Source organism: Lepidothrix coronata, unplaced genomic scaffold (assembly GCF_001604755.1).
Source record: "Lepidothrix coronata isolate B3197 unplaced genomic scaffold, Lepidothrix_coronata-1.0 Scaffold70, whole genome shotgun sequence".
In the NCBI taxonomy this organism is placed as follows: Eukaryota; Metazoa; Chordata; class Aves; order Passeriformes; family Pipridae; genus Lepidothrix; species Lepidothrix coronata.
Window position 1 is genome coordinate 469661 of NW_016690250.1, and position 24848 is coordinate 494508.

The following is a 24848-nucleotide window of genomic DNA, read 5'->3' on the forward strand; positions in this document are numbered from 1 at the left end:
TACAAAACTGGGAGTGAATGACTAAAAACCCACACTTTCACAATGAGAACGAGTATATCACCACAGTTTCAAATCTCTGTAATATTCTACTAGAATGCAAACTTTTTATTTATCACAGAATAATGTGTTTATAACTACTGTTTCATACAGCTCCAAATGAAGTTTAAATACTGAACACTTTATTATAAATATGAATTATATGTATTTATAAATGTGACATATAATTTGTTTTTGTCTCGCTAAAGGATCCTCTTTATCCTATGAAACTGTCAGGGTAGACCCTGACAATCAATTTAAGAGCATCATGAGGTCAAGACTGAAATATTTTAAATAATTCTTTAAATAATTCTTTACACACAATCCACATATACTGTTCAGAGTATTTCACATGCCTTTGTCTCTCCTCATGCTTTTAGTTAAAGATCTGTTAGGGGAATCTCTCAACGTCCTGAATTAATTTTATGCCAAAATAATCTTGAGAATAATCATCGGTGTAACCACTAAAGTCTATTGTTTTAATATTCATTATTTAAATACTAACTTCCCAAAACTGAAGTGACTCAAAAATAACTCACTACCTAAGAGCAAAACAGGTCTATCAGAAATGAGCAGTCTACATATTACAGATGAACTATAACAGTGCAAGTTTTTATGAAAGTATTAGGTATACAAACTATCTTACAAATCAGAGTTTCACGCTTTCTACATGGACTACCAGTTATTGCAGGAACTAGGTTTCTTCATCTACTGCTTGCATCTACTACTGTGCTACTCTACAAGATTTCAGGATTTCTTCTGCAGATGTGCATTATCCATTCAGAATAGAGTTTGGCCAGTAGTATCAAAGCAAGAACACCATGTGGATATTGGTTAGACTAAGGATAACCAAGATATTGTTTTCTTCAGAGATACTCTGGATTTCATCTCACAACATACTGAGTTCAGTGCCTTGGTAAGCATGTTTAAAACCTCAAATTGTGGTGCTGTTGGGACAACAGAGCTCTGGTGTCAGCGATGTGGCTGCTGAAAATTGAAGATATCCAAGGATATAGATTTCTTTGCCAAATGTGTCTCACAGCACAATGAGCTCAGTACGTCACCCAAGTCAAGCATCTTAATATCAGAGCTGCCCAAGAAATATATCTGAAAATATGCATCTGGAGGACTAGATTTTATGTCCCTCCTTCCAAGGATACCCACAAATGTTAAAAGCTGCAGTCCTGAATGTTCTCAGCCAAAACTCTAATGACGTGTTTTAGTGATGAGCTGATGGTGTCATCTACTCTGGGTACCAGTTGCATTTTCAACAATTTTGAGGGATGTTATTTCCATTACTGTATGACAGCAATGATTGCATACTATAGGAGCCACCAGCTGAAGAGATGTTATCCAGCTCAAGTGTAAGCTTCACTCAGAAATTAGTCTCAAATAGAACTAGTTCAAGCTGTGCCCCAAGCCTAAGGAGAGCTGAAGAAAAAGCAGTGGTAAAACAATCTTCTCTCTTTGTAATGTGGCTCTGTGGAAGGATCAAATCTGTCATTTTATCATCTGACATTTCAAAGCCTATCATCAAGCACAATGTTCAACAGATACTATTTGAATCTTCTTTAAAAAAAATTACTCATCTATTTGCCTTTTGACAGGGAAGGAGGTTGCAGTATTATCTGATAATTTCGTTGATCGAAACTGATTTTAAAAGGTAACAGCTCTACAGGAAGGTAGTTTAAAAGAACAGTTATCAAATGCTAGTACAGCCATTCCCCCTCACCCTCAAAAGTAACATGAAAGAAGGGAGATTCCATTTCTCATGTTTTTGTACTACGAAAATATAGATTATAAAGCGGTCACTGCCCAGAGTTCAGTCCTGCATTCATGGATCACACATGCCCATCTAAAGCCAGTTTCACAATAACACAAAGAAGATTACACAGCTCTTTTTCTGGCTGCTCTGTGGAGCTATTGTGACTTTCTAGCTTTGGAGTGCTCAAAAATAGGGAGAAAAATACTGCAGCTATAGAAGGAATGAAAAAGAAAAGAAGAGAAGGACAAGTTTTCGCTTGACAAGTGTAAAAGCACAGTAACAGAAAGATGAGGTTGTGGAAATAGGTACAGGTCAACAATAAACTGTAATATGACATTTGCTAAGTGTCCAGTTAGCTTACTGCCAGGACTAGTGTTATTCTCTTTTTGTTCCTGTTGAGAGAGTTTGAAAAGACTTTTTTTTTTTCATCTGTCTAAACCTTTTAGACTGTGCCATGTTTGGCATTAAACCTGGAACACTGAACTTAGGAAATGTGGCACTCACTTCTGCTCTGTACACAGTGCATTTCAATATTACTCTCTCATTCAACTGCCAGATGGTCATGAATAAATATAACACAATTTGAGCTTCTAACAAATAACACTCTTTAAAACATGGAGATACAAAGCCATACCTAACATTTAAAACTTAGCAATAAGGAGTCATCTATGCCTTGGTGCAATATCTAATTCATATGGTTCCCAATGCAAGCAACTAACTGCCCGTGTGTTATATAAAGAAAAGGAGTTACCTTTGTATACTTGTTGATGGACAAACTTATTAAATCAGATATGAGATTTCCACAGTGTTTTTCAAATAAACTGACACTGGTTAAATTCTCTCCGGTCAGATTTATGAACTGGTTAGCATATACGACTTGTCCTAAAACACAAAAGAAAATTAGACCTATTTAGTTCCAGGTTTCGCTGTAGGAATGTAAGACAGAGAGGATTTTTTTTTCTTATATATATATATTTTAAAATTGGCTTGTTGACCTGTATGTAATTTTAATTTACAAATTCACATGAGAAAGTTGATCCTTTCTAAATTCAAGCTAATCCCTTCATTATTGCACAGAAATCTGGTATTATTCAGGTTGACAGTAAAACAGTTTGGCACTTTACAGCCTTTTATTGGCACAGTTTTTGTGGTGGAATAAAGATTTATTTATCTTCAAGTTCCTCTTTGTCACATGCCAGTGCGCATGTTCTGGAATCATGACATGTTTTGCAGATATGCAAGTTGATGACAAACAATTCTGGAGAGGTCTAACACTTTCCTTTGGATGTGTTGATGTAAAAAGCTGGCATGAGCATGTTCCAACTTGAGCATTTGTAGACATTAACACAGATAAAATGGTAAAGTTAAGAGGCTATAAGATCTTATCCCACAGGCTTTTCAACAATACGACTCTCTTGACATCAGTGGAGCAGATGATATGTAGAATGAGCCTGTATTTTATTCTTGGAAATGCAAGGTGAAGCCCTGAACCCACTATCCTGCCACTGGTCTCAGCAGTGTAAAGTTTCAACCCAGCATCCTTTACAGAATGAGATAAGAACCTAAAAAATTCTAAAAGGCACATAAGAATACAAGATAATATAAGCAGAGATATTACTGTCTTTACTAGTAAATTTTATTGTTAAAAAACACAAGTTTTCTCTTACAAGGATAGGTTACTGCATTATTACTCAGAACATTATCTAGAAATATATACTGAATTCTGGACAATAAATTGCCTCCAACACTTTTGTTATCCTTTCTCTAAAATGCCCTAAAAAAGGAAAACAGGTTATCTTGCAAGAGATCATAAAAGAAACTTAGAATTACAGAACAAACAGCCAACCCACACACACCATCCAGTAACACAGACATGCAGGAACAGAGACAATGTGTTAATCCGAGCAAGGCTGCGTTTTGACAGCACTCAGAGCTGGCAAAAGCTAATCCAAGAGTTCAGATTTAGTACCAGTTACCTGGGCTAAACATACAGTGCATTCTTTCTAGACCTCAACATTACTTCAACTGTTGCAATTCCTATATGGAACTTATATTGATAATTTATAATAAGAGCGGGGTTGGGGAGGGGAAGGTTTGGTTGTAGTGACACAAAGTTTATAAAACAAAATACATTTTGGTGATTTATTTCGGTAGAATGGACATGGAAAATAGACATAAACCTCAAAAAAACCAACAAAAGTTCTCTTCTGTATTTTAGCAATTCTTCAGCAAACCGAACTACTTTGAAGCTGGGTTTTTCAATTGCATTCTATGACCTTTTTTATCTAACTTACATGAGCCGCTTACTTTTATCAATTTACTTCTTGCCCTTTTGAAGCCTTTTTAAAAAAATTTAAAAAGTTATTGCCTTGCCTTTTGCTTGCCTTTTACAAGCTACTCTGATTGATGCTTCTTCTGTTGCCCGATATTTTCTTAGTGCTGCACATGGTTAATAATACAAATTCTCTGCTCTGAGAATTCTTGTTCCAGTCCATCCCTGGACACTTTTCCATTGTTTTCATCAAATTACCATTCACTGCCATGCATTCTGGATATCTGCAAATGCATTTTTATTTGTGATGTCAAGAAGTGCATGGTCACTAAATATTTAGTACTTTTTATCAATTGAGAACCAACTGTCATCTTGGTCAAGTTTTGACAGAACAAATTCCTAATAGAATTTCATTTAATTTGAACCACATGAAGATTCACAAAGAACCTGCCTTTACCATATTTGAGTTTACTTCATTAAATACAGCTATGCTTAAAAACCACCAAAACTAGCACATGATTCTGAACAAACTAGATGAGAAAACTAGGTAAGTCATATGTAAAGAGTAAGTTCAAGGAAAAAATCTGCGTACTTACTCATCATTTTTTCATCTAGTACATGAAGAACTTCCAGTATTAGCCAATTAATATCCAAGTGGAGATGTAGTAAATGCCATGATGGGGGAAAGACCTGTGATTAGAAATTACACACATTTACTTAAACAGTTTTTTAGTGAATTCTGGATACTATACTAAGACAGGGTGGTCAAGCTTTGGAACAAACTGCTCAGGTTAGCAGTGGAATCACCATCCCTGGAAGCATTCAAAAAGTTGGGTTCATGGTTTAGTGGAGAACATGGAGCTGTTATAGTAACATCTGGACTTGATTTCTCCAACCTTAACGATTCCATGATCCTTAACAACTCTAAGATGGCCTGCAGTGAACATTACGGATATCTGTGATCAAATACAATGCAACATACAAACATGCCATTCAGGTAAAGGGAAAAAAAAATAAAAAACTTTCATGACAATTAATTCTGTCTGTAGAGGATGTTTATGAAGTTTTGATTTAAGCTTGACAAATTACAACACCCTTAGTTATTCTTCTGTTAACAGAAAAGTATTAGGTAGCACACAAACTGCTAAAGTGAGCTTTTAAAACAATTCCAAAAATTTCAATATTCTCTTCCTTAAAGTTGACTTGAAATTACTGTTTCATCAGCTCAACAGTGGCTCTACTGACAAGCTAAACAAACAGAAAGATTCAAAATACTGCTTCTCAGCGGATCATTCCTTTCCAGATACTAGTTTATACAACCCAAGATCGAAATTCCTTTTTTTTCTTTCTAAAAGATCTGAAAGCATTAGCTATCATATATATGCACAAATCCTAATGGTGTACACTTCACTAGTGTTTAATGCTACAATGCCTCCTTCCACATCTGCAGTTTTCTTTATATACAAGATCTTTTCTTATTCTGAGCAAGATTTCAGAATGTATTTTTAAAGAAATGCCCCGCCTACTTGGAAGCTCAGAAAATGTAAGCATCAGTAGGGACAAATACCAAGAAATTTCAAGCCTACTTATCTACCTCTAATTGGTATTATCATTTGTATAGCGTAGGAAGAATTCTGAAGCTACAGAACGTAAAAATACATAGATAAATAAAGGCAACGACAGAAAAAAAAACAGAATTCATTAGTTGAGTATGCCAAATGCAGGATGGCAATTAATAGAGGAGAAAAAACCCAAAACAAAGATACTTATATTAAACCAAAACTTAGCAAGTTGAATACATAACGTCACATAAAAAGATTAAAATTATAGAAGACATCAACCTTTGCCTGATGTTGAATAGTAAATGCTGCCAGGACACTACTAGGGAGTTCACAAAGGTGACCAATGTGCATAGTCAAAGCATGAAGCTCTTCCACCAATACTGACGGTAACTGCGCTTCTAGCTCTTCATACGGATGCAGCATTCCATCATTTTCCACTTTAGGGGGTTCCAGATACCTCAATATACATAAAAATACACACAATCAGAAAACAGGTAAGAAGCAGCTACACAAAGCTTGGTACAAAGCTACACAAAGTTAGTAAATTGTGTGCAAATCTCACCTGAAGATGAAAACTTTCACATAATGCAAAAACTTAATACACTGATGCCTGATGCTCTCTGCTTCAGAGTGCAAGTTCACAGCTTGACCTGAAGTAAAAGAGACCAATAGTTTAAAGCAGATGTGACCAACCCATGGCTTGTCTAACATTTGCATTCTCCATAGTAATTAAACCAGGCCACTTGAAAGCCACTGTCTTTTCTGAGGACAACTTGTGAGGTGGCTGGTGGCAAACACCCACTTCTAAATGTCATCTTACCAGAAGTTTCATTCTTTATCTTACCATCTCAGGCACATATTCAGATACAGAGAGAAAAGGTGGCCCTCAGGAAAGATGACAGATGTAAGCACTCAATGCTAGAAAAAAATAATTCAGCCCTACTACTCTGCTCCCTGACTGCTTCCAAGACACCTTCCGTGAAGATGTATAAAATAATTTATCAGCACCTTTTTCTCTTGGGGGACTTAAATAGGTAGATTTATTTGGAAATATGCTTTGCAGCTTCTCTTCCTAGGAAACATCATATTGTTGCACAGTGCCTTCAGGTGTGTAATCCTAAGAGCCATCCATTCACAATCCTGCCTTTCACTTGCAACTCTGCATCTTTTCAGCCAGTTTTTGCAGCTATGTGTCTCCTTTCCTGTGCTCTCTGAAGCTGTCGCTCTCATGGCATTACCATTCTCACCTTGCACCTGCAAGCTCAAACACCATCATTACAGCAGAGTCAGGGAAGGTTTGGGTTAGATAGAAAAAGGTTCTTCACCCAGAGAGTGGCTGGGCACTGGAGCAGGTTCCCCAGGGAAGCAGTCACAGCACCACGACTGACAGAGTTCAAGAAGTGTTTGGACAATACTCTCAGGCACGTGGTGTAACTCTTGGGAATGGTCCTGTGCAAGGCTAAGGGTTGGACTCAGTCCTTATGGGTCCCTTCCAACTCAGCATATTCTGTGATTCACTAGAAGCCAATGCCACTGCTGTGAGAATCATTCCTTATTTATTCCCACACCTTGCCTTGTAGCTTTCGGCTTTTATTAGAGAAAGATGAAATTTCGTGCATAACAAAGCAAATATAGTAATTTAAATACCAAATAACTACTAGCTTTACTGGAATAGGATACAAAGTAGTGAACTGAGAAGATGCTTAAATTCAAGGGAAAAAAACTAAAGAACAGTTCTTTGGTGTCCAGCTACCATATAAAAGTTAAAAGGTAATTTAAAACAGGCTATTTCCACATACGTATTAAATGTCAACATAATTAGACTTTTAAGATACAATCAACAACAGCATATGAAAGAAGCTTGATAATTTCACAAAACAAAATAATGTGTAAAAATATTCATTCATAGAACACTAGCATTTCATCTGTAATGAGAAGATACTACAAACATTTTATTTCTGAGTAATTACTGAACTTCTCAACTTGCTAAGTAATTCAGCCCTCAAACTTACAATAAGCCCAAGGCTGCAATAATCCTTCAGAAACATACTGCTTCTCATGCTTCAGTATTTAATTGAAACAAAGAATGTTGTAGTGATCCTATTTTATTGATCTTGCTGCAAAGATAAATTAAATTTGTAAATAACTCTAAACAAATATAACTAGTTTAAATGTAAGCCAAGAGAACACCGAAAAAAATCCCAAACCACTACCTTTGTAACTAAAATAGCTATTGGGATTTTAGATGCAACTTTCCATTCTTTATTAAATGAGTTACCAGTTTTGCAAAATTCTACCTTAGGGGTGACACCTTAGCTCAAGTCACATTAATGCAACATTCCCACAAAGGTCAGTAAGGATTGCCCTGTGATATACCATACAGATCTGGTTACAAACTGACTCCCAACATTTCCACTACCTATTTTGATACTACTGTATCTCACTTGGTTGCCTATATTTCTACCCTTACTGCAGATTTATGCTGGTTATCTGCTGTTCTGCAGCACACTCCAGAAGTCCTCAGTCAAGAGTCAAAGCACAAGTGTGATCTGTGAGAATATACTTCTGTAATTAAAAGGTTGTCAGATACATATCCCAGTCAAATTAAATGTGTAAAACTTACCAAAATCAGAGGAACTCATTTGTACTAGGTTTTCCAGTCTGCATATCTGTTGCCTAATTAAAGGAATACAAAGGTTTATAGCATTTATATAAGTAGAAGTTCTTTAACTACACTTTCGTAAAGTCTAAATAGAACCGAGAAAGGTGAGAGGTGTTTCCGGCTTTGTAGTTCTGAAAAAGCATCAGAATTGTAACTTGGGAAAGACTGTTAGTGGTAGGCAAAAGACACATCCAAGTGTGAAGGGATGACACTGATAGAATTTTTGCTTGTTTTTAAAACACTGAACACAGTAACAACCAAATACTGCAATAACTGGCCAAATACTGGGGGAGGGAAAAACCAGCCATACACACCATAAAACCCCAAAAGCCATTCCCTGCAAGTGATCTTTCCACAAGCACAACAACTTTACATCTGACCATGGAATAAGCCTGAAAGTTAGTCCTTATGGCATACACTCAGTATAAACTAAATTAATTCACTTGTGAATGTGCTCCAGTAAGTACTGTCACCAGCTTTTCCCGCTTAGGGTGGTAAGCTGCTGAACTCCAGCACAAGAGATAAACAGCAATAAATACAATAGAGTAAACAGAGAAAGTGTCCCTAGAAAAGTTAAAGCCCAGTTCAGTTTTGGAGAGGAAAGAGAATATTTTTAAAGAAGCTAACTGCCACTGCAAATGAAAATTTTAAAAAAGGTGTAACATAGGTAAATACTTGGCCATATTCTGCAACAACTGTTATTTGCAAGTGGTCTTTAAGTACAGTCTCCACAGAGATAATGCAGCACTAAACTGAATATATGAAAAGCACAACTGTGTCAGACAGACTTTTGAAAGAAAATGCTGCATAAATTGAGGAGTGGGCTCTCTGCCTCATTTCTTACACAGTCAAAGCAACAACTACTGAAGGATTCTAAAACAGGATACTTGGATCCAACATAGATCAAATGTTCTTACAGAAAAAAACCCTGAAAACTAGGAGGCACCTAACAGATCCAAAAATCCAAATTGCAACCTGCATATTAAAGGGCAAACACTAAAACTATCTCCCTTAGTTCTTTCTTCATTGGATAAAATCACGTCAGCTAGCCAAGATTAGATTATCTTCAGCCCTTTAAACGGGTTGTGGAGCTTTTTGGTCTGTTTTGAAATCAAAGTTGAATTTCTGCTTGGATTTTCAAGTATTTCAACCATGTAAAAAGGAGGAAGTCTGAAATAGGAGGACTTTATGAAACACGGCTGTTGAGACTGAAGGTTAGAGGAGGAAAGTGACAAAAAGGAGACATACACGCACAAATAAAAGAAAAAAAGACTCCCCAGTGAATTGACAAAAGACAAAATGCCGTGGGCTAATAAAATAAAAGCACAAACCGGGCATGAGAAGCATAACGTAAGTACCATCATTTAAATAAATAATTTTAATTTCAATTTGCATTTGTACCTGAAAGATTGATCCTCACAGTTGTTAATCATTAAATAATTTGATTTGCAAATAAATATTCTGAGAGATAAACTGGTACATCTGTTTATTAATCAAAGATATATTGTTTTAATATACTCACTTAAATGGTTACATAGCTCTCATTCACTTTGACTCACACTTCTATGAAAATTATGTGATCATGTAATCACATGTATTATTAGTATGCGATTACTGCTTTAACTTGCAGTTCTGCAATATACTATTATTATTTATTACAATATTAAAAACATTAAATTACAATCTTTAATATTATACTTAGACATTAAAAAAGACTAGGTTTCCGTAAACATGTATTTAAACAAAGATATTAACTGTACTTCATAAATTGAACTATTTACAGCCAGCTTACACTCAAGAACTATTGTAACTTATAGCTAACACATACAATTTCTACAGTGGAAAAAAGGAGTTATCCTACTTTCAGTTGTCAACTGGTCTATAAATGAAAGTGTTCCATTTTATGACTAAACAAATGAACTGAGAGAATATCTTTCCACAGGGACTTGTCACACCAAAAGACAGCTCAGCAACCAAACTTTCAATAGCTGAGAGTTAGCTGAAATCCATTATTCCTACCAGTTCAGTAGGTTTTAAAACATGTACAACTTGAATAACTTAAAAACGACAAACATTATGTCTTATGTTCATCTCTAGTACAATTACAGAACAGTTTACACTAGAGAAAAAAAAAATTGTTTTAATTCAACAGACCAACTGCATTGCTGTGTCACTGCCCAGTGATTTTATGTGAATGAACAGTCAAAAAATTAGACTAAATGCTGAAATTTTTAACTAAGTTAAAGTTAAATCTTCATTATCAATTTGTTTTCGGGTTGTGGGTTTTTAGGTTTTTTTAAATATCTTAAAGTCAAAGCTTGCATCAAGCAAAACTAAATAACACTGGTTTTAATACACTTCCTGCCATCTATGCCATCATGTTTCAATAAGCCAGACCCTATTAATCATGTTTCACATCATGCCCTTGGTCAAACCTTAAAGGCATGGAAGAATCCACTACAATGAAAGGAATGATGGAATACATCACATATATTTGTGGAATCATACAAAAGCTTCTCTCCCATCCGCTCTCTGTATGTGCTGTACATTCTGAGGATTATCAGAAGCAAAGAGGATTATCAGTGATCTGTGTATTTGCATTGACCAGATTAAGCATCTACATTGAATTAGTCAAACACTGAGTAACTGTATCTGAAGAGATTGCTGAAGCTATCCTAATCCAAACAATTGAAGAAAGTGCTGCATCCAGCATTTATAGTATTTGATTTTTAACCTCCACTTTCCTTCATGCACAAAAAGGGACTAAAAATCTTCAAAAGACAACTTCAATTATATGGGTAGCACAACCTCATTCAAGGAAATCTTACACAGTTTGTTCATATATTCTGAAGCCAGAGCCTTCTAAATTAACCCCAACACTCTCTTGTAATAACTATAGTTACCAATTCTTTATCTAGTGATGGCTAAGATATGTATCGCACTACTGAGAAACTTATTATTAAGTCACATAATATTAAAAATCAGTGACACAATGTACTTCTTCCTGCAATCCCATCTCTGCCTTATCCATCACTTACTGGAGCATTAAACAGACAGCATAATCTTTTTTAGATGCATTGCATAGCCCACAGTCTTTTATGTTATTACTATCAAAAAACTGAAAAGTTTGTTACATCTTTAAGGTGGGTATAACTACAGAAATGGATTAATTATAAAATACGACGTTGTCATACCTAAGTAATCCAAAGAGAAATCCACAGGATTCAACTAACGCCATTTCAGTAACCCACTGAAAGCCAAACATTTCCACTACATCTTCTTCATAGTCATTTGGAGAAGGATCTAGTCTCAGCAAAACCCTGTAAAATAGAGCCAACAATATTCATACATTCTCCAATAATAAACCTATGGAATACAAAACCTACAGCTGGCTTATGTACCACCAATACTTTCTGAATATATCAGCAACATGTATCCTATATATGTCTCAAAAGACAGTTTACCTTTTACAGCAATATGATACATAGTCTATGACAACACCTAGCTTCAAGAGCATGAAAACAGGATATAGTCACAGGTCACAACATATTTTGAAACAAATAAAAATTAACAAGCTACCACCTTGAAGCATCTTCATCCTTACAGAGGGGCCAAGACATAACATGCACACATCAGTCCTTACAGAGAGGGCTGCTACGTAAGATAACACGCTCCACCTTAAGTGCATGTTTGGAATCTGTCTCAATGCACACTACATGCCTAATAACTAATGCCAGAACATACATTAGTTCCTTTATATACATTTAATAATATTTATACAGAAAACTGATAAAAACACAATTTTAGGCAAGTGAACAGATGAGGGTCAAAATATTACCTCATCATTATAACTTAAATAACACTAGGTCATAAATATCCTTCACTCTGGCTAAAAAAAAAAAAACCTGAGTAAAATGGTAATTCTGATATTATTTAAAGTGTAGAAAATCAGACACCTGTATTGTTAAAACATTACTAATTGAACAAATAGAAAAATATTTCATTAATGTCCTTTAAAAAAAAAATCACAGCAAGCTGTATAATAACAATATCAAAGTAAATTATTTCAGAATTTTCCCATGGCCCTTCATAAAATACTACCATAGAGACGAAGCTCAATTCACCAATATGCAAGAAATATTTCTATTCTAAAAACTAAAAAAATATATACTAGTCAAGCACTTTGTTTTTATTACACTACACACCAAATTAATATTCTGCTTGAACTATGCACTATTACCAATTTAGTTCTCAGAAGCGGAAAGAGTATCTGCTAAATAATTGGCTTAATCTCCCATAACACCTTAGTTCACTTGGTAACTTCTTTAAACACTGGACTGTTTTGAAGTCTTTAGCAATTAAATCCAGCTATTCCTGTTCTAAGTAATGAAGACAAAAGAGTCCCTCACATATAGGCTTTTCCAAGACTTTACAATCCAGGTAGACAATGTAAATACACAACAGGAGAACAATATCATCACAACTAGTTATTGGGAAACCTGCCTACATACAAGCTCCTGAGTGAGTTTTAATGACAGAAACTATTTCAGTGAAATGTTTCTTTGTCACTGTGGAATCCACTACTGATATGTTCATGCAGACACAGGCTCCCTGAGCACTCTACTTGACATCGATTTGAATGAATGCACTACGATCCAACTAAAATATATCATAAATAAGGCAGGAAATGGGGGAGGTGCAGTGGAACCCCCTCTAAGGCTTTAGAGAAAAGGCTGTGGAAGTGAAGGTTATAAACAAAATAACACAAAATAAGACAAAATAAGAGACTTGGCAGGAAGGCAGACAGAAAGATTAGGCTTTTGCGGGAAAAACAAGACAACTCCTGTAGGATGAGCAAACGGCACAGAAAACTAAGCTGGATCACAGACAGTAAAGCAGATAATAACTAAACCAAAGTAACATTTTAAAATACCACAGAAAATACTTACCTGCCGAGCATGCAAATTCTGAACCTTAAATCAAGAATGCATGCAAAGGTAAAGCTTTGAGAAAGATGGTCTTAAAGCTACAAAGGACAGTCCCAGCAATCTGAGGCAGCTGGGCAGAGCAGGTTTGTTTCTATAGTGTGGAAAAGAGAGAAAGGGCCAGCATTTAATAGAGTATATGACTGGGAAAAGCAGTGCTGAAGCCCCTTCAGAGATTTAAGTGATCTCAGATGCTGTTGTCCAACAGGCCAGTTTTGAAGTGTCCTAACAGGCTTGTAAACATATCTTTTTCAATATCTTAAAAGCAAGTTCACAAAGCTAGGAATTGGACCTAGAACACTGTTCAAAGCTGTTTATCAACACAACTGCCCTTCCCACTTTGGTATACCACCAAGTTGATCTCAGGACCATAAGAGCTGAAGAACAAACTGATCTGGAAACTTGTCAGCGTTCAGAGGCACCAAACATGAGTGGAAAGAACATCTCAGAGGGTTCTTATATCTGTAATTCAAAAAAGTCTCATACCTCTTAAGAGACCCATTTGCTAAATAAGACTCCGCAGAGAAGCTTCTCCCTCCATTTTGGTTGTCAAAAGCACAAGAAAAACAAGGTGGCTTCTCATTCTCCACTTCCATTGCCATATCCAAGCTCTCAGTAAGAAATGAGGGTGTGGACAAAGCCTCAAATTCATCCTCCATTGTTTCCACCTGACCCAGAAAATAAACAGATGTTAAAATACCCATAGTGTTTCTTCAAATAAATTTCTCATTGTTACAACTCTGCATAATCCTTCAGCTCAAGTGAGGACATAGATCTGATTAATTGTAACATAAAACTAAAAGCTGAGAGCACCAAGGCAGGCAATCACGGTTTCATGCTGTGCCTCAAAATTCTGCCGCTTTGTGCAACTTTATCTTCCTCCGTCACAACCTGTTAAAGAACTCAAATCAGTAACTAAAAAAAACCCTGAACAGATTCATTTCCTTCTGGTTTAGCTATCAAAATTAACTTAGCCACAAGGTTAGACTAGCAGTAGGGCAAAATATGGGGCAAAAAATGCAGGAATGCATTACAAGGCATGGGTGAGCTACTTTCAGCAACACTTCATTTTATGACCAGAGTAGCTATGCTATGAAAATACATCATGCATTACAGGTTCCCAGTTGCCCATAACTTTAAGGCAACATTACAGCTTAAGCTCCTTCTAGGAAGCAGTAAATACACCCCATATGACAATTACAGAACCCTGAAATGCTAAAGTTTTAAAGCTCAAAAAATTACTGTACAGCTGATTCTCACATAGTTAGAAATTCTTATTAAAAAAAAGTCTAATTACCTAGGAATCTGAAAAAAGAGAAACAAAAGCAAAGAAAGATTATCATGTCCAAAAGAAGTTCACTGTATAGTTAGTGTATTCATATACAACATATCAAAAGAGCCAAACCAGGCAACAAGTGTCACAGAGTTCCACAAAAATATGCAAACAATATAACTAAGACCCTAAATTAAGTTTTCAATTTCATTGCTGGCAGATTTTGTTACGGTTCTTGCAGAAACTAGTTTACACCATGGCTAGAAGTGGGTAGTACAGGCTTGACTGAAAAATAAGCTCAAGGAAAAAAAAAAAAAGAAAACAGTTTCTGTTCTACTTTCTCCCATTCATTCACATTTCTGCAGAGCAGCAAGAAGGGAAAGAACGCCTTCAGTGCTCCAGTTTACAGCAGGCCCCTATGTACGGGTGTTGGCACAGCTGGCGAGGCAGCTGAAGGGAATGCTCTCAACCACATGAATTTCTAAGGAAAGCCTGTTCAATTTGGGGTAACGAAACCGCCCCGGAGGACAGAAAACACTGGGAGAAAAGGTACAAAAAGGGCAGCTCTTCCCGGCCGCCAACTCCCATCAGCTCTGTACTTGTCTATCACACCCCTGATCCCGCGGAACCAAATGACTTTAAGCACCGCAACTTTCTTGGCCACCCATGCAGGAGACACCTCTCAGGGGGCTGCAGTGCGCGGGCAGAAGCTGCAAACCGGCGAGGGAGCCGCCAAGAGGAGCATCCCAGCCGCCAAGGGAGCCGCCGGCGGGCAGCACAGACCGCGGGGAGCGGCCACGAACACGACCCGCTCGCGTGGGGCCCGCGGCCCAGCGCCGCTGCCCGCTCCCGGGCGGCGCGAGGGGCTCTGGACAGCGCCGCGGCCGTACCTGCGCTGCGGGGCTGCGGGGCCGCCGGGCCCCTTCCGCGCCCTCCGTGCGTCCCGCGCGCCACCGTCCCGCGGGCACCGCGCACGCGCCGCGGCGCCGATTGGCCGCCGCCCGCTCCTCCTCCCGCGGCGGCCGCTCCTGCTCCTCCTCCTGCTCCTGCTCCTGCTCCTGCTCCTCCTCCTGCTCCTGCTCCTCCTCCTCCCTCCCGCGCGATCTCTTCCTCTACCCGTTTCGCGTCGCCTGCTCTGCTCCGCCCACCCCAGGGCGAATCGCCGCGTGCGGCGCCGGCTGCTCCTCCCAGTGTCACCAAGCCGCTTGGTTTCCTTGCTTCCGTGGCCGTCCCTTGCCCGGCCAACCACCGCAAGTGGTGTCTGGCCACCTCTCACCTGAACACCACCATCTTGCCACAGCTACTTAGTGCCCACATCAGATGTAGCTTCCTTTGTACTCGCAGAATCATGGAGTCAAGATGGTTTGGGTTGGAAGAGACCTTACAGATAATCTAGTTCCAACCCCCCTGCCACGGGCAGGGACACCTTCCACTAGATCAGATTGCTTAGAGCCCCATCCAGCCTGGCCTTGAACACCTCCAGGGATGGGGCATCCACAAGTTCCTTAGGCAACCTGTTCCAGTGTCCCACCACCCTTACAGTAAAGAATTTTTTTTCGTAATATCTAATTTAAATTTACTCTCTTTCAATTTGAACCCATTCCCCCTTGGCCTGGCACTACATGCTCTTGTAAGTAGTCTTGCCTCATATTTCATATAAGTTCCCTTGTACTCCAATTGTTCACTACCTTTCTCTGGTTTCTTTCTTGTCCACCCTTTTCAAACTTCATTTTCCTTCTTCTCTTAGGCCTTCTCAGTTCACTCATCTCCATGCTCCCTCACAGAGATGGGCAAAAGGTCCCTCTGGTCTTTTCTGATGCCCTATAGACCCAGATCCAACCTTCCCTTGTCTGCCAGGTAATGCTCAACAACTCCAATCACAAGAAATTCTCAGCAAGTACTGTTTAGTGCATTTGAAATTCAAGCTGGGTAACACTCCTATCATTTACTAAAGCACCTTCATTGGGTATGTCAGTCACCACAGATTAGGGTGACTGAATAGGTCTAGGGTGAAAGTCCTAAAACCTGTGCCTAGCATAACGTAGCTTAAAACGCATACTATACACCCAGTGGCTTCTAGTCTTTTTAAAAAATATTGTATTATTTCGGATTGCTGTGATTTGATTTCATTTCAAAATGAATGCTTTTCCACTTTTGCCTAGCTTTCGGGTGCAAGCTAGCAGCAGTGAATGGAACTTGCTTCTAGTAAGAAAGTTGCTATAAAAAGTTTTGTTGTTGCTGCTACATCTTGCTGTGAAAACTCTGGTATGATTCAAAATGCTTCGTTTGCTCCTGCGTCTGTAAGAATCTCTCATTTCCTTCTTTAAATTCCTCTCTAATTAAAAAAACAGTACATCATGGTTAAATAAAACTGTACCCAGGATAACCCTGATTTCCATATGCAGATTTATCTGCACTGACAGCCCCCTCTCCCTCTCTTAGTCTTTCTGTTTCCTCTCTCTCCCTCTCTCTCCCTCTTTCTCTTCCCCTCTCTTTCTCTCCCTGTCTTTTTGTCTCTCTTTATGTCTATTGCATTATGCCTGAATAATTTTCACTCTTTTTTTTTCCTCCCCTCTTGCACGCACATGCTAAAATAACTAGACAAAGATGCAAGGTGGTTGCTGCAGTCCCTGTCTCTAGGAAAGAACCAAGAAAGCTTGGGATTGCAATGCCACCTTTCCTTTTTTTCTTTCTTTTCTTTTTTTTTTTTTCTTCCCCAGCCGTGCTCGGTGATTAAACTTCCTCAGGATGGGGAAGAAAAGGAGCTGGAAATGAAATAGGGTTGAGGAAAAATCCCATTGCAGCAGCTGCAGCCAGTGGTGTGTGCTGCCAGATGTGCGAAGGTTCCTGGGGTCCTTGTCACTAAAAGGCAGTATTCAAATATTTGGAGACAAAAGCTGCATCCTCAGTGATCATTTTCTTTATTTAACATGGCAGCAGGCATCGTGTGGGAAAAAATCAACACGCTGGATGTTGAATTGGACTTTTCTCCTTCCTGGGATGAAAGGATGTTATCTATCCCGTGCCAAGAGGGAACTGAGGTAAGAGAGCTGATCCAGCTCCTGTTTTTTCATAGTATATTTCCTAAGCATCTTCTCTGAAACAGCCTATATATCTGTGTCTGTGTGTGTGTGTGTGTATATATATGTTTGTATATTTGTGTATTTGGTTTCAAGGCAGTGAGTGGTAATGCTTTTTTTTTCCTACCTTCACATCAACCCAGAGAAAGTTAATTCACAATATATATTCAGAGCCTGCTCAGAAGGGTCATTTTGTGGTGTTTTTTTCTGAATACGTTTTTGTTTCAGAGAAGACTTCAGCAGTGACATCATGGTTGACTGCCGATATTAAAACCGATTTTCAAAGTCTTTGGAAAAAAAAAAGCTAGTAACTTCGTGATAAGAAATTGTGCAGGAGATTCATGTGCTCTATTTTTTGGTTGCACTCTAAATATCGGAAGTCTTATTAAAGCGATAGTGAGAATTTTTTTTATTATTATTATTTCTAGCACAGAAGCAATGAATGCTGCATAATTAAGTACAGTATTTAATTTGGCTGTTGTGAAGCAAAAGAATAAGGTAATAATTTTTATTGTACTAATCAGACTCAAGATGTTCTCTGTGTTAATTGGGTTAAAAAAATTGCAGTACTTATTAGAAATTCTAATTTCACAATGCAGCACTGACAATAAGCTCAGCCAGTGAATTATTCACATCTTTAATTTGCTCTCTTAATGACAGTGTTCTGTAATCAGAGTGCAGAGACTGCTTCCTATGCATTATGTATGATGTTCAGGACTTAAATGCAGGACATTATGAAGCCTCTCAGTGGCTCAGTAATTAGTTTTCCACAAGACAGGGTTTAGATATTCACAGATAAAAGTCTACAGCTGAGATAATGTTAAGGTGGTGACTCATGCTAACAAAAGCAGGGAAGTTCAAATTTAATGCTGAAACTGCTCTCCATTTTCCCTCGTTGTGCATAGGTGCAGGGGGAGGGGAAGAAAGTCTTCAAAACTAGCCCGCCATGGTGAGTACGCTGCAGACACCCCAAGGGGCAAACCGGGGGCTCATTTCACTTTGGGACCGTGGTTTTTTGGCACCTTTACTGATTAGAGGGTGGAGGTGGTGTTGGGTTTTGTACCTCTTTGTAAAGCTTGTGAAAAGGGCAATATGTACACATTATCAGAGAGCAATCACGTATAGGTGAGATGTATTTTAAAGGATTTTATTTGAAGCACAGATGTTTGTAACTTTGTCAAATTACGATGCTTTGAGTGGGAGCTACTTTGTTATCTGCAGAAACTTTGAGAACACCTGATATTCGCTATATTGCTGTTGTACCTATTTCAAGTGTCATGGTCTTTATACATTTTGAAAACATTTCTTTTCCTAATAGTTTGGTTCTCACTATCCAAAAGGTGAATCATGATGCAAGTTTGTTCTACTTTCCTTGGATCATTTACCTGGTGTTAAGTGATTTAAATGTAGGAAATATGCATGGCTATGTAACTTTCCTACTTCTATATGCTACTTAATATAGAATAAAAAGCAAGAATATTGAAATGAAGTTGGAAAATATTAATTTTTCCATACTTAGTTGTTAATTAGGCTGTCAGCTGTACACTTGTCCTGTGTTCTTACATTATAGCAATCATATATACTTTTACTGGAAACAAAATAGTTGACTAGAGAAGGTCCTTTACTTACTTCGTGTTAACTCTCCAAAGACTTGTGCCATTTTTACAGGATTTTGATTCTAATAATTAAAGTCGATCTGCCAATAAAATGTTTTAGGCTTAAATTAAAAACAAACAAGCAAACACACCCCCCCAAAAAAAAAATCCCCAACCAAACAAACTAATGATCCCAACTTAATAGTAAGCTAGAGATAGGGGATCAAAAATTTGGAGTACATCTAGATTTTTAAAGCAAAGTATTGTCAAGCTAATTCCTTTAAAAATTTCCACCAGACTCTACATCTGGAATTCAGTGTTATTAGTAGCTGTTGCTAGTGTTGTTTGGCCTCAAGGCCATGGGACAAGTTACTAAGTAATTCCTCTCAGGAAGCAAAATGCTATATCCTGTGGCTAGATTAGACATTGGTTATGTATAGTCCAGCCCTGGAAGTAACTAGCATTAAACTGTTGAATAAAGAAGCTGCAGATTGGATCAATGTAGCTAAGTGATCCGTAGATTGTATAAGAATCCAAGTGGCTGTGTACATGAAAAAATTGGTTGGGTCTTTTCCAGAATACGACTTTCTTTCCAAGTCAAGATCCCACAGCAAATGGTACTGTAATGTGGTATCACTACATAGCTACATTTCTTTGGTCACTTCAGCATAGACTCATACACTTAAAAATTACTCCAAAAAGGTGTCATACCCACTCCCTCACTCTTCCTTCTAAGCCAGGATGAATCGAAGCTGCCTTTTTAAATGAGCACTTGCCTGTCTGCCTAAAGATTTGTTATGATTACTTACCTAAGTTATCTATTCCAGCATTTCACTAGTCTTCCCATTAGTTTTTTGTGCTTTCTGCTCTTAAACTTAGCTTGCTACAAGTAAATTACTTCAACCTAATAGGTTTTGCTAGTTAGTTGGTGGTACATGGATTTTATTTTCATCTTTGCACCACACTCTTATGTATTTGAGATTCTTAGTCGTGTTTTCACCGTGTTCTTCTCTTAAACAATCCCTGTTTGTTATTTTCTGCTTTATAGAAAAAAAATTCTTGTACTTCATTAATTCTTGTTGCTGTCCCCTGGCCTTTCTACTTTCTTGTAATGCAGTGCTCTGGACTTAGGTGTGATATTCCAACTGCCATATAATTTCTGTATTTTCACTTTATGAAAGGTGGTTTGTCACTTTGTTAGAAAATCTTGTTCCCTTAAGAAAATATGATGTTTCCTTAATAATATGATGTGCACATTGTGAGTGCAATGACATCTGTTAACCCAGGATACATTCTAGTACAGTTTGAAAAGATGCAACATGTGTTTAAATAGGTTTTTAATTAAAAGGTTTATGCTCCTAGCGGGAGTCTTCATGGATATTGTTTCCAATAGCCTTATCTCTCACGGTAAGTACCTGTGACTAACCTGATTAATGTCTGAATGTGAGCCATCATACTGTGCAGCAGTATGTTTTAGATTACAAAATAAATTTTAGAAAATTAGCCCATTCTAACTAGCCTAGAAGATTGACTCTGCTTCTGAGCTATGGATCTAGGAAAGAGCCAATTGGTGTCTACCTAATCTGTTAAAGTAGAGGTCCATTAGTTTTTAGTTCTGAGAAAGGAAGGGCCCAATATCTTTCCTGTGTCAGAGGAAGGCAGTTCATACCATCCTTGAGTTGTCATGGCATGGGAGGAGAACAACACTTCTGAAGTCAAAATAAAAAATGTGTCTGAAGAGTTAAAGATGACTGGCAATGTTTCCAGGGGATCAGGATTAATATAATGTTTTAAAAAAGACATAGTGGCTACTGAGGAATATTTTAGGACCTTTGCATGGTTAAAGAGACATCTAGTTCATATATTTGAAATGTAACCCTTTCACTGTCCTCTTACTGGCATGTAACTTCTCCGGTATAGGAATATTGCAAGTTTTTTTGAATGTTCTCAGTCATATTTCTTTATTTGTTCATATATGAAAAAGCCAACAAAATAGTTTTAACTCAGTGCAATTGTTAGTGATGTCTCTAACAAAAAGTTTAGAAAAATCCGTCCATAGTATATTTCTAGGAGTTGTATTTTGTGCTTTTGTTTATATTGTTCCAGGTTCAAGTGCCATTATAAATATGAGGTTCTGAAGTGGTATGTTAAGTATTTTCAAATGTATTCTCTTAATCTAGCCTAGTAATGCAATCCTTTCATATGCATAATTTGCATGAAAACCAGTGGGAACTACATTATAGAAGGAATAATAGATACATATGACAAGATGCCTCCCTTTTGAGTCATTGTTTAAGTTGGTTGACAAAGAATAAAGTTAACCAACATAAACAGATATTGAGAGTGGAAAGAGAGTTTCTGATAATATTTTTAATTCCAAATTTATCTGTTTCCCCATTGAAAGATATATGCCAGTGGAATGACAGTAGTCAGAATATCTGATCGAAATCTCAAATGAATTTACATTCACTAATGCTTTCCAGGAAATATTTTGTGAGTTGATCATATGCATTCTAGTCAGTAAAATTCCGTATAATTGACTCAATATTATGAATTCCAATTTATATATAAACCTATGTATATATTATGTAAAGTAGATGATAGTGATAAATATTCATACTATAAACCAGTTTGGGCTTTTTTTGCAAAGTCAAGCTAGAAATAACATAATGTACTGTATGAGTTCACATACTCAATCTTCTATAAAATGTAAATCCATAGAACTTTGCAGTTCTTATCTGCATCCATAGTAGGCCAGAAAAAATAGTAGCACAAATACTTAATACCTCACAAAAGCATCTTGCTGCTTCCAAGGGGTTTTTTTTCTGTCTCCTCATCTATACATATTTTCCGTACCAACTCTCACCCCAGGAACTACTCATATCCTCATTAAACTCCAGTTTTCATTGCTGACTTGCTAATTTTTCAGCCTTTCTTTTTAAACTTTTCCTCATGCTTTTTTAGAAGCTCAGGAGACTTTTACTATTCCCAAAGCATCCCTCCTTAAAATTCCTTTGTTTTGTTTCTACATGCGTTGACAACAGTTAGGCTATTATCCTTGAAATCTTCATATCACACTATCTTTTTGTCTTTGTTTTCTTGTAGTATCCCATTTCTTGTCTCTTGCAATGTTTAGATTGCAAGAATATTGGTGAAAACACTGTGGGTTTTTATTCTGTGCTTGTAGAGAGGGCAAAATAAAGGGCTCTATCTGATAGTAGTGATACAAAAATTGTGTGCAGTTAATAATTTTAACTGCCACCCTTCTAATCCCTAGTAACACAGACTTTTAGTCTTAGCAACTTCTTTGAAATAGAATTCCATCTAGATTCTGGGAAGTTGACAGGTTAGGCCAGTAGGAAACCGAGGAAGAAGGAGGCTGCGTACAAGTGAAGCAGAACTTATCCTCAAAATATTTCTGTTCAGTGCCTTCTGTTTATTACCTTTGCTTTTCCTATATAATACTTCATAAAAAAGACCATAGATCCAAAAACAATTATTCTGAAAGCTTTTTGTCTCTCAGGTGCATAAATTCTTTCTGGTGTGTGGTACACAGTAGCGTTACAGACTCTGTAGGTCCAGCTGAGGGATTGTATCAGTCCAGCTGTAGACCGAGGGATTTTTTTACCAGAAGGAATAGCTTTAGCTGAGAGTGATCGTGGTGCAGCAGAAAGATTGTGTAAAAAGGAGACATTCTAAAGCTGTGCTGTGGTGTGAGGGATTGAGGAAAAAAAAGTTGTTAAAGTTATTACTGGCTTGAAACAACTCTGTATGTGGGTGGAGGGGGCAGATCAGATCCTGCCAATGTGGAATTGTGCTCTCCCTCCCCCCATATCCCGCCTCCTTGACAGCCTTTAGTGCAGCTGTCTGTCACTGACACCCTGAGAGCACTGCCCCACAGCACATTCCCTGAAGCCCCCAACCCAGCCCCAGAATGATTGGCAGACCCAAAGCCCCGCCTGGGAGGAGCGGGATCCACGTGGTTTTCAGCCCTACAGTTCTTGGACTTGTGGTAGCTGGATCTGTGCTGGATCTAAGGCAGTAGCTATAATTCTCTCTCCCTCCTTCTCTCTTCTTCCCTCTATCTCCTTCTTCCCCTTCTCTGAATTTACTCTTCTTGATATTTGTGTAACTTAAACCTGGATGGGTTAGAATTTGCTAAGTCAATGCTTTGTGGAAATCCTTTGTGTTGACTGAATGGCAAGGAGATCCATGAAGGGGTTCTGGACAAGGCAGGATGTAGTCATGTGAGTGAAATAAATAGGACTCAAAAGCTATGAGTTTTTGAGCATAAATGTGTACAGGCTTCAGAATCCAGGCCAGGCTGGAAGAAGACTATAGAGAATAGGTAACATCAGGGAGGAGTTTGTTCAAAGAGTGAAGAGGAAAAGATACTGCAGAGTCCTGGAAAAGACAGCACTTTAAACATGTTGCAATAAACACATATTCTGCATGTTGGAGGTTGGGCTTCTGTCTGTCACACAGTGTACTGTGTTGGTAGTATCAAATGTGAAGGTATACTTGGGGAAGTGGAAAGCGCAACTAAGCAGTCCAACATGAAGCTTAGTACGAACCTCTGGCTAAATCATATCACAAATTTTTCGGTGCAGAATTTTTAAAACAAGAATATTTTCTTTATCACCACTACATGGATTTGTAGTTGACAGTATTTGAATGAAGGCAGTTAATTTGAAAAGAATGTAGTTCTTTGAGGCCAGCTATCACTCTCCAACTTGCACTATCTAATGTTGGGACACTAGGCTGGGCTACTGCTTCACTAATCAGCAAACTCTTTCTCCTAACTTGTCCAGAGGCTGTAAGTTTGGAAAGCATATCAATGTCCTGTGTGGATATGAATGTGGGCATCTGTGTAATAGAAAAGGAAATCTTCCTACTTTTTACAGAATTTAAAGTTCAAATTCTTCGGACTATATGAATTTTAATGCAGGTTTTCTCTCTTAGTATGTCATTAAAACACACCAGTGATATCTTATTTAAAGACCAGGAGGCTCCTAGATACTCTAAGACTTGAGCAAACATTTTAAAACAAGTTGGTATGAGCAAGTGTGGAGATTAACAAGTGTTTCCAATGGTCAATGAAAAGGAGTCTGTTGAGCATCTGTCTAGTGAAATTCTTGAAAGGAGGTGGGGAAAGAGCTGATTTTTAAAATGAGAAAGAGTTTGTAGAAGGGGTCATTTAATGCGCTGACCATGAAACATCTTTTACATAAAATGTCTTTTTATAACTGCTGTGTATTTCAAGATTGGCAAGGGAAACTTGTCAAAATAATAATTCTTAAAAGGAGTTATGCATTGAGGTCTTCAAATTCAAAATGTGTTCTTTAGTTTTCTTTTGTTTATCATTTATTTCAGATCACGTTCCCATGTTCATGTTTTGCACACCTTTAATATGATTTCCCATTGCTCTGTTTCTTAGAGCATGGTAGCAACAGTCATATAGCCCTGAGGCTTCTTTTCACCCATTTAGATTTCATCAGCCATGGTACTTAATTCAGAGTGTGGGATAAAGTTGTCTGAACTGTGTCATAGAACTATGTTTTTACTAACTATACTAAAAATATATTTATAAAACTATTTCCTAGTAGGTTTATGAGTTT

General features: G+C 37.7%; 1 protein-coding gene and 1 long non-coding RNA gene across 5 annotated transcripts in view; one reads left to right on the forward strand and one right to left on the reverse strand.

Moving 5' to 3' along the window:
* MMS22L (MMS22 like, DNA repair protein) overlaps positions 1-15499 on the reverse strand; it is a 99624-nt gene extending 84125 nt beyond the window's left edge. Inside the window, exons 1-8 of the mRNA XM_017818685.1 lie at positions 15446-15499; positions 13769-13950; positions 11492-11617; positions 8259-8311; positions 6198-6285; positions 5915-6092; positions 4670-4763; positions 2553-2683 (exon numbers count right to left, since the gene is read on the reverse strand). Of these exons, the coding sequence (XP_017674174.1) occupies positions 2553-2683; positions 4670-4763; positions 5915-6092; positions 6198-6285; positions 8259-8311; positions 11492-11617; positions 13769-13941 (843 nt within the window). The 5' untranslated portion in view covers positions 13942-13950; positions 15446-15499. The remainder of the gene's footprint in view (positions 1-2552; positions 2684-4669; positions 4764-5914; positions 6093-6197; positions 6286-8258; positions 8312-11491; positions 11618-13768; positions 13951-15445) is intronic.
* A 1526-nt stretch (positions 15500-17025) lies between these two features.
* Positions 17026-24848, forward strand: part of LOC108499150 — a 39221-nt gene continuing 31398 nt past the window's right edge. For 2 of the 4 annotated variants that reach the window (XR_001875445.1, XR_001875446.1), the window contains exons 1-3: positions 17026-17596; positions 18064-18133; positions 18541-18584. This is a non-coding gene — a long non-coding RNA (uncharacterized LOC108499150). The remainder of the gene's footprint in view (positions 17597-18063; positions 18134-18540; positions 18585-24848) is intronic. The other 2 variants (XR_001875448.1, XR_001875447.1) reach the window with 1 other exon arrangement.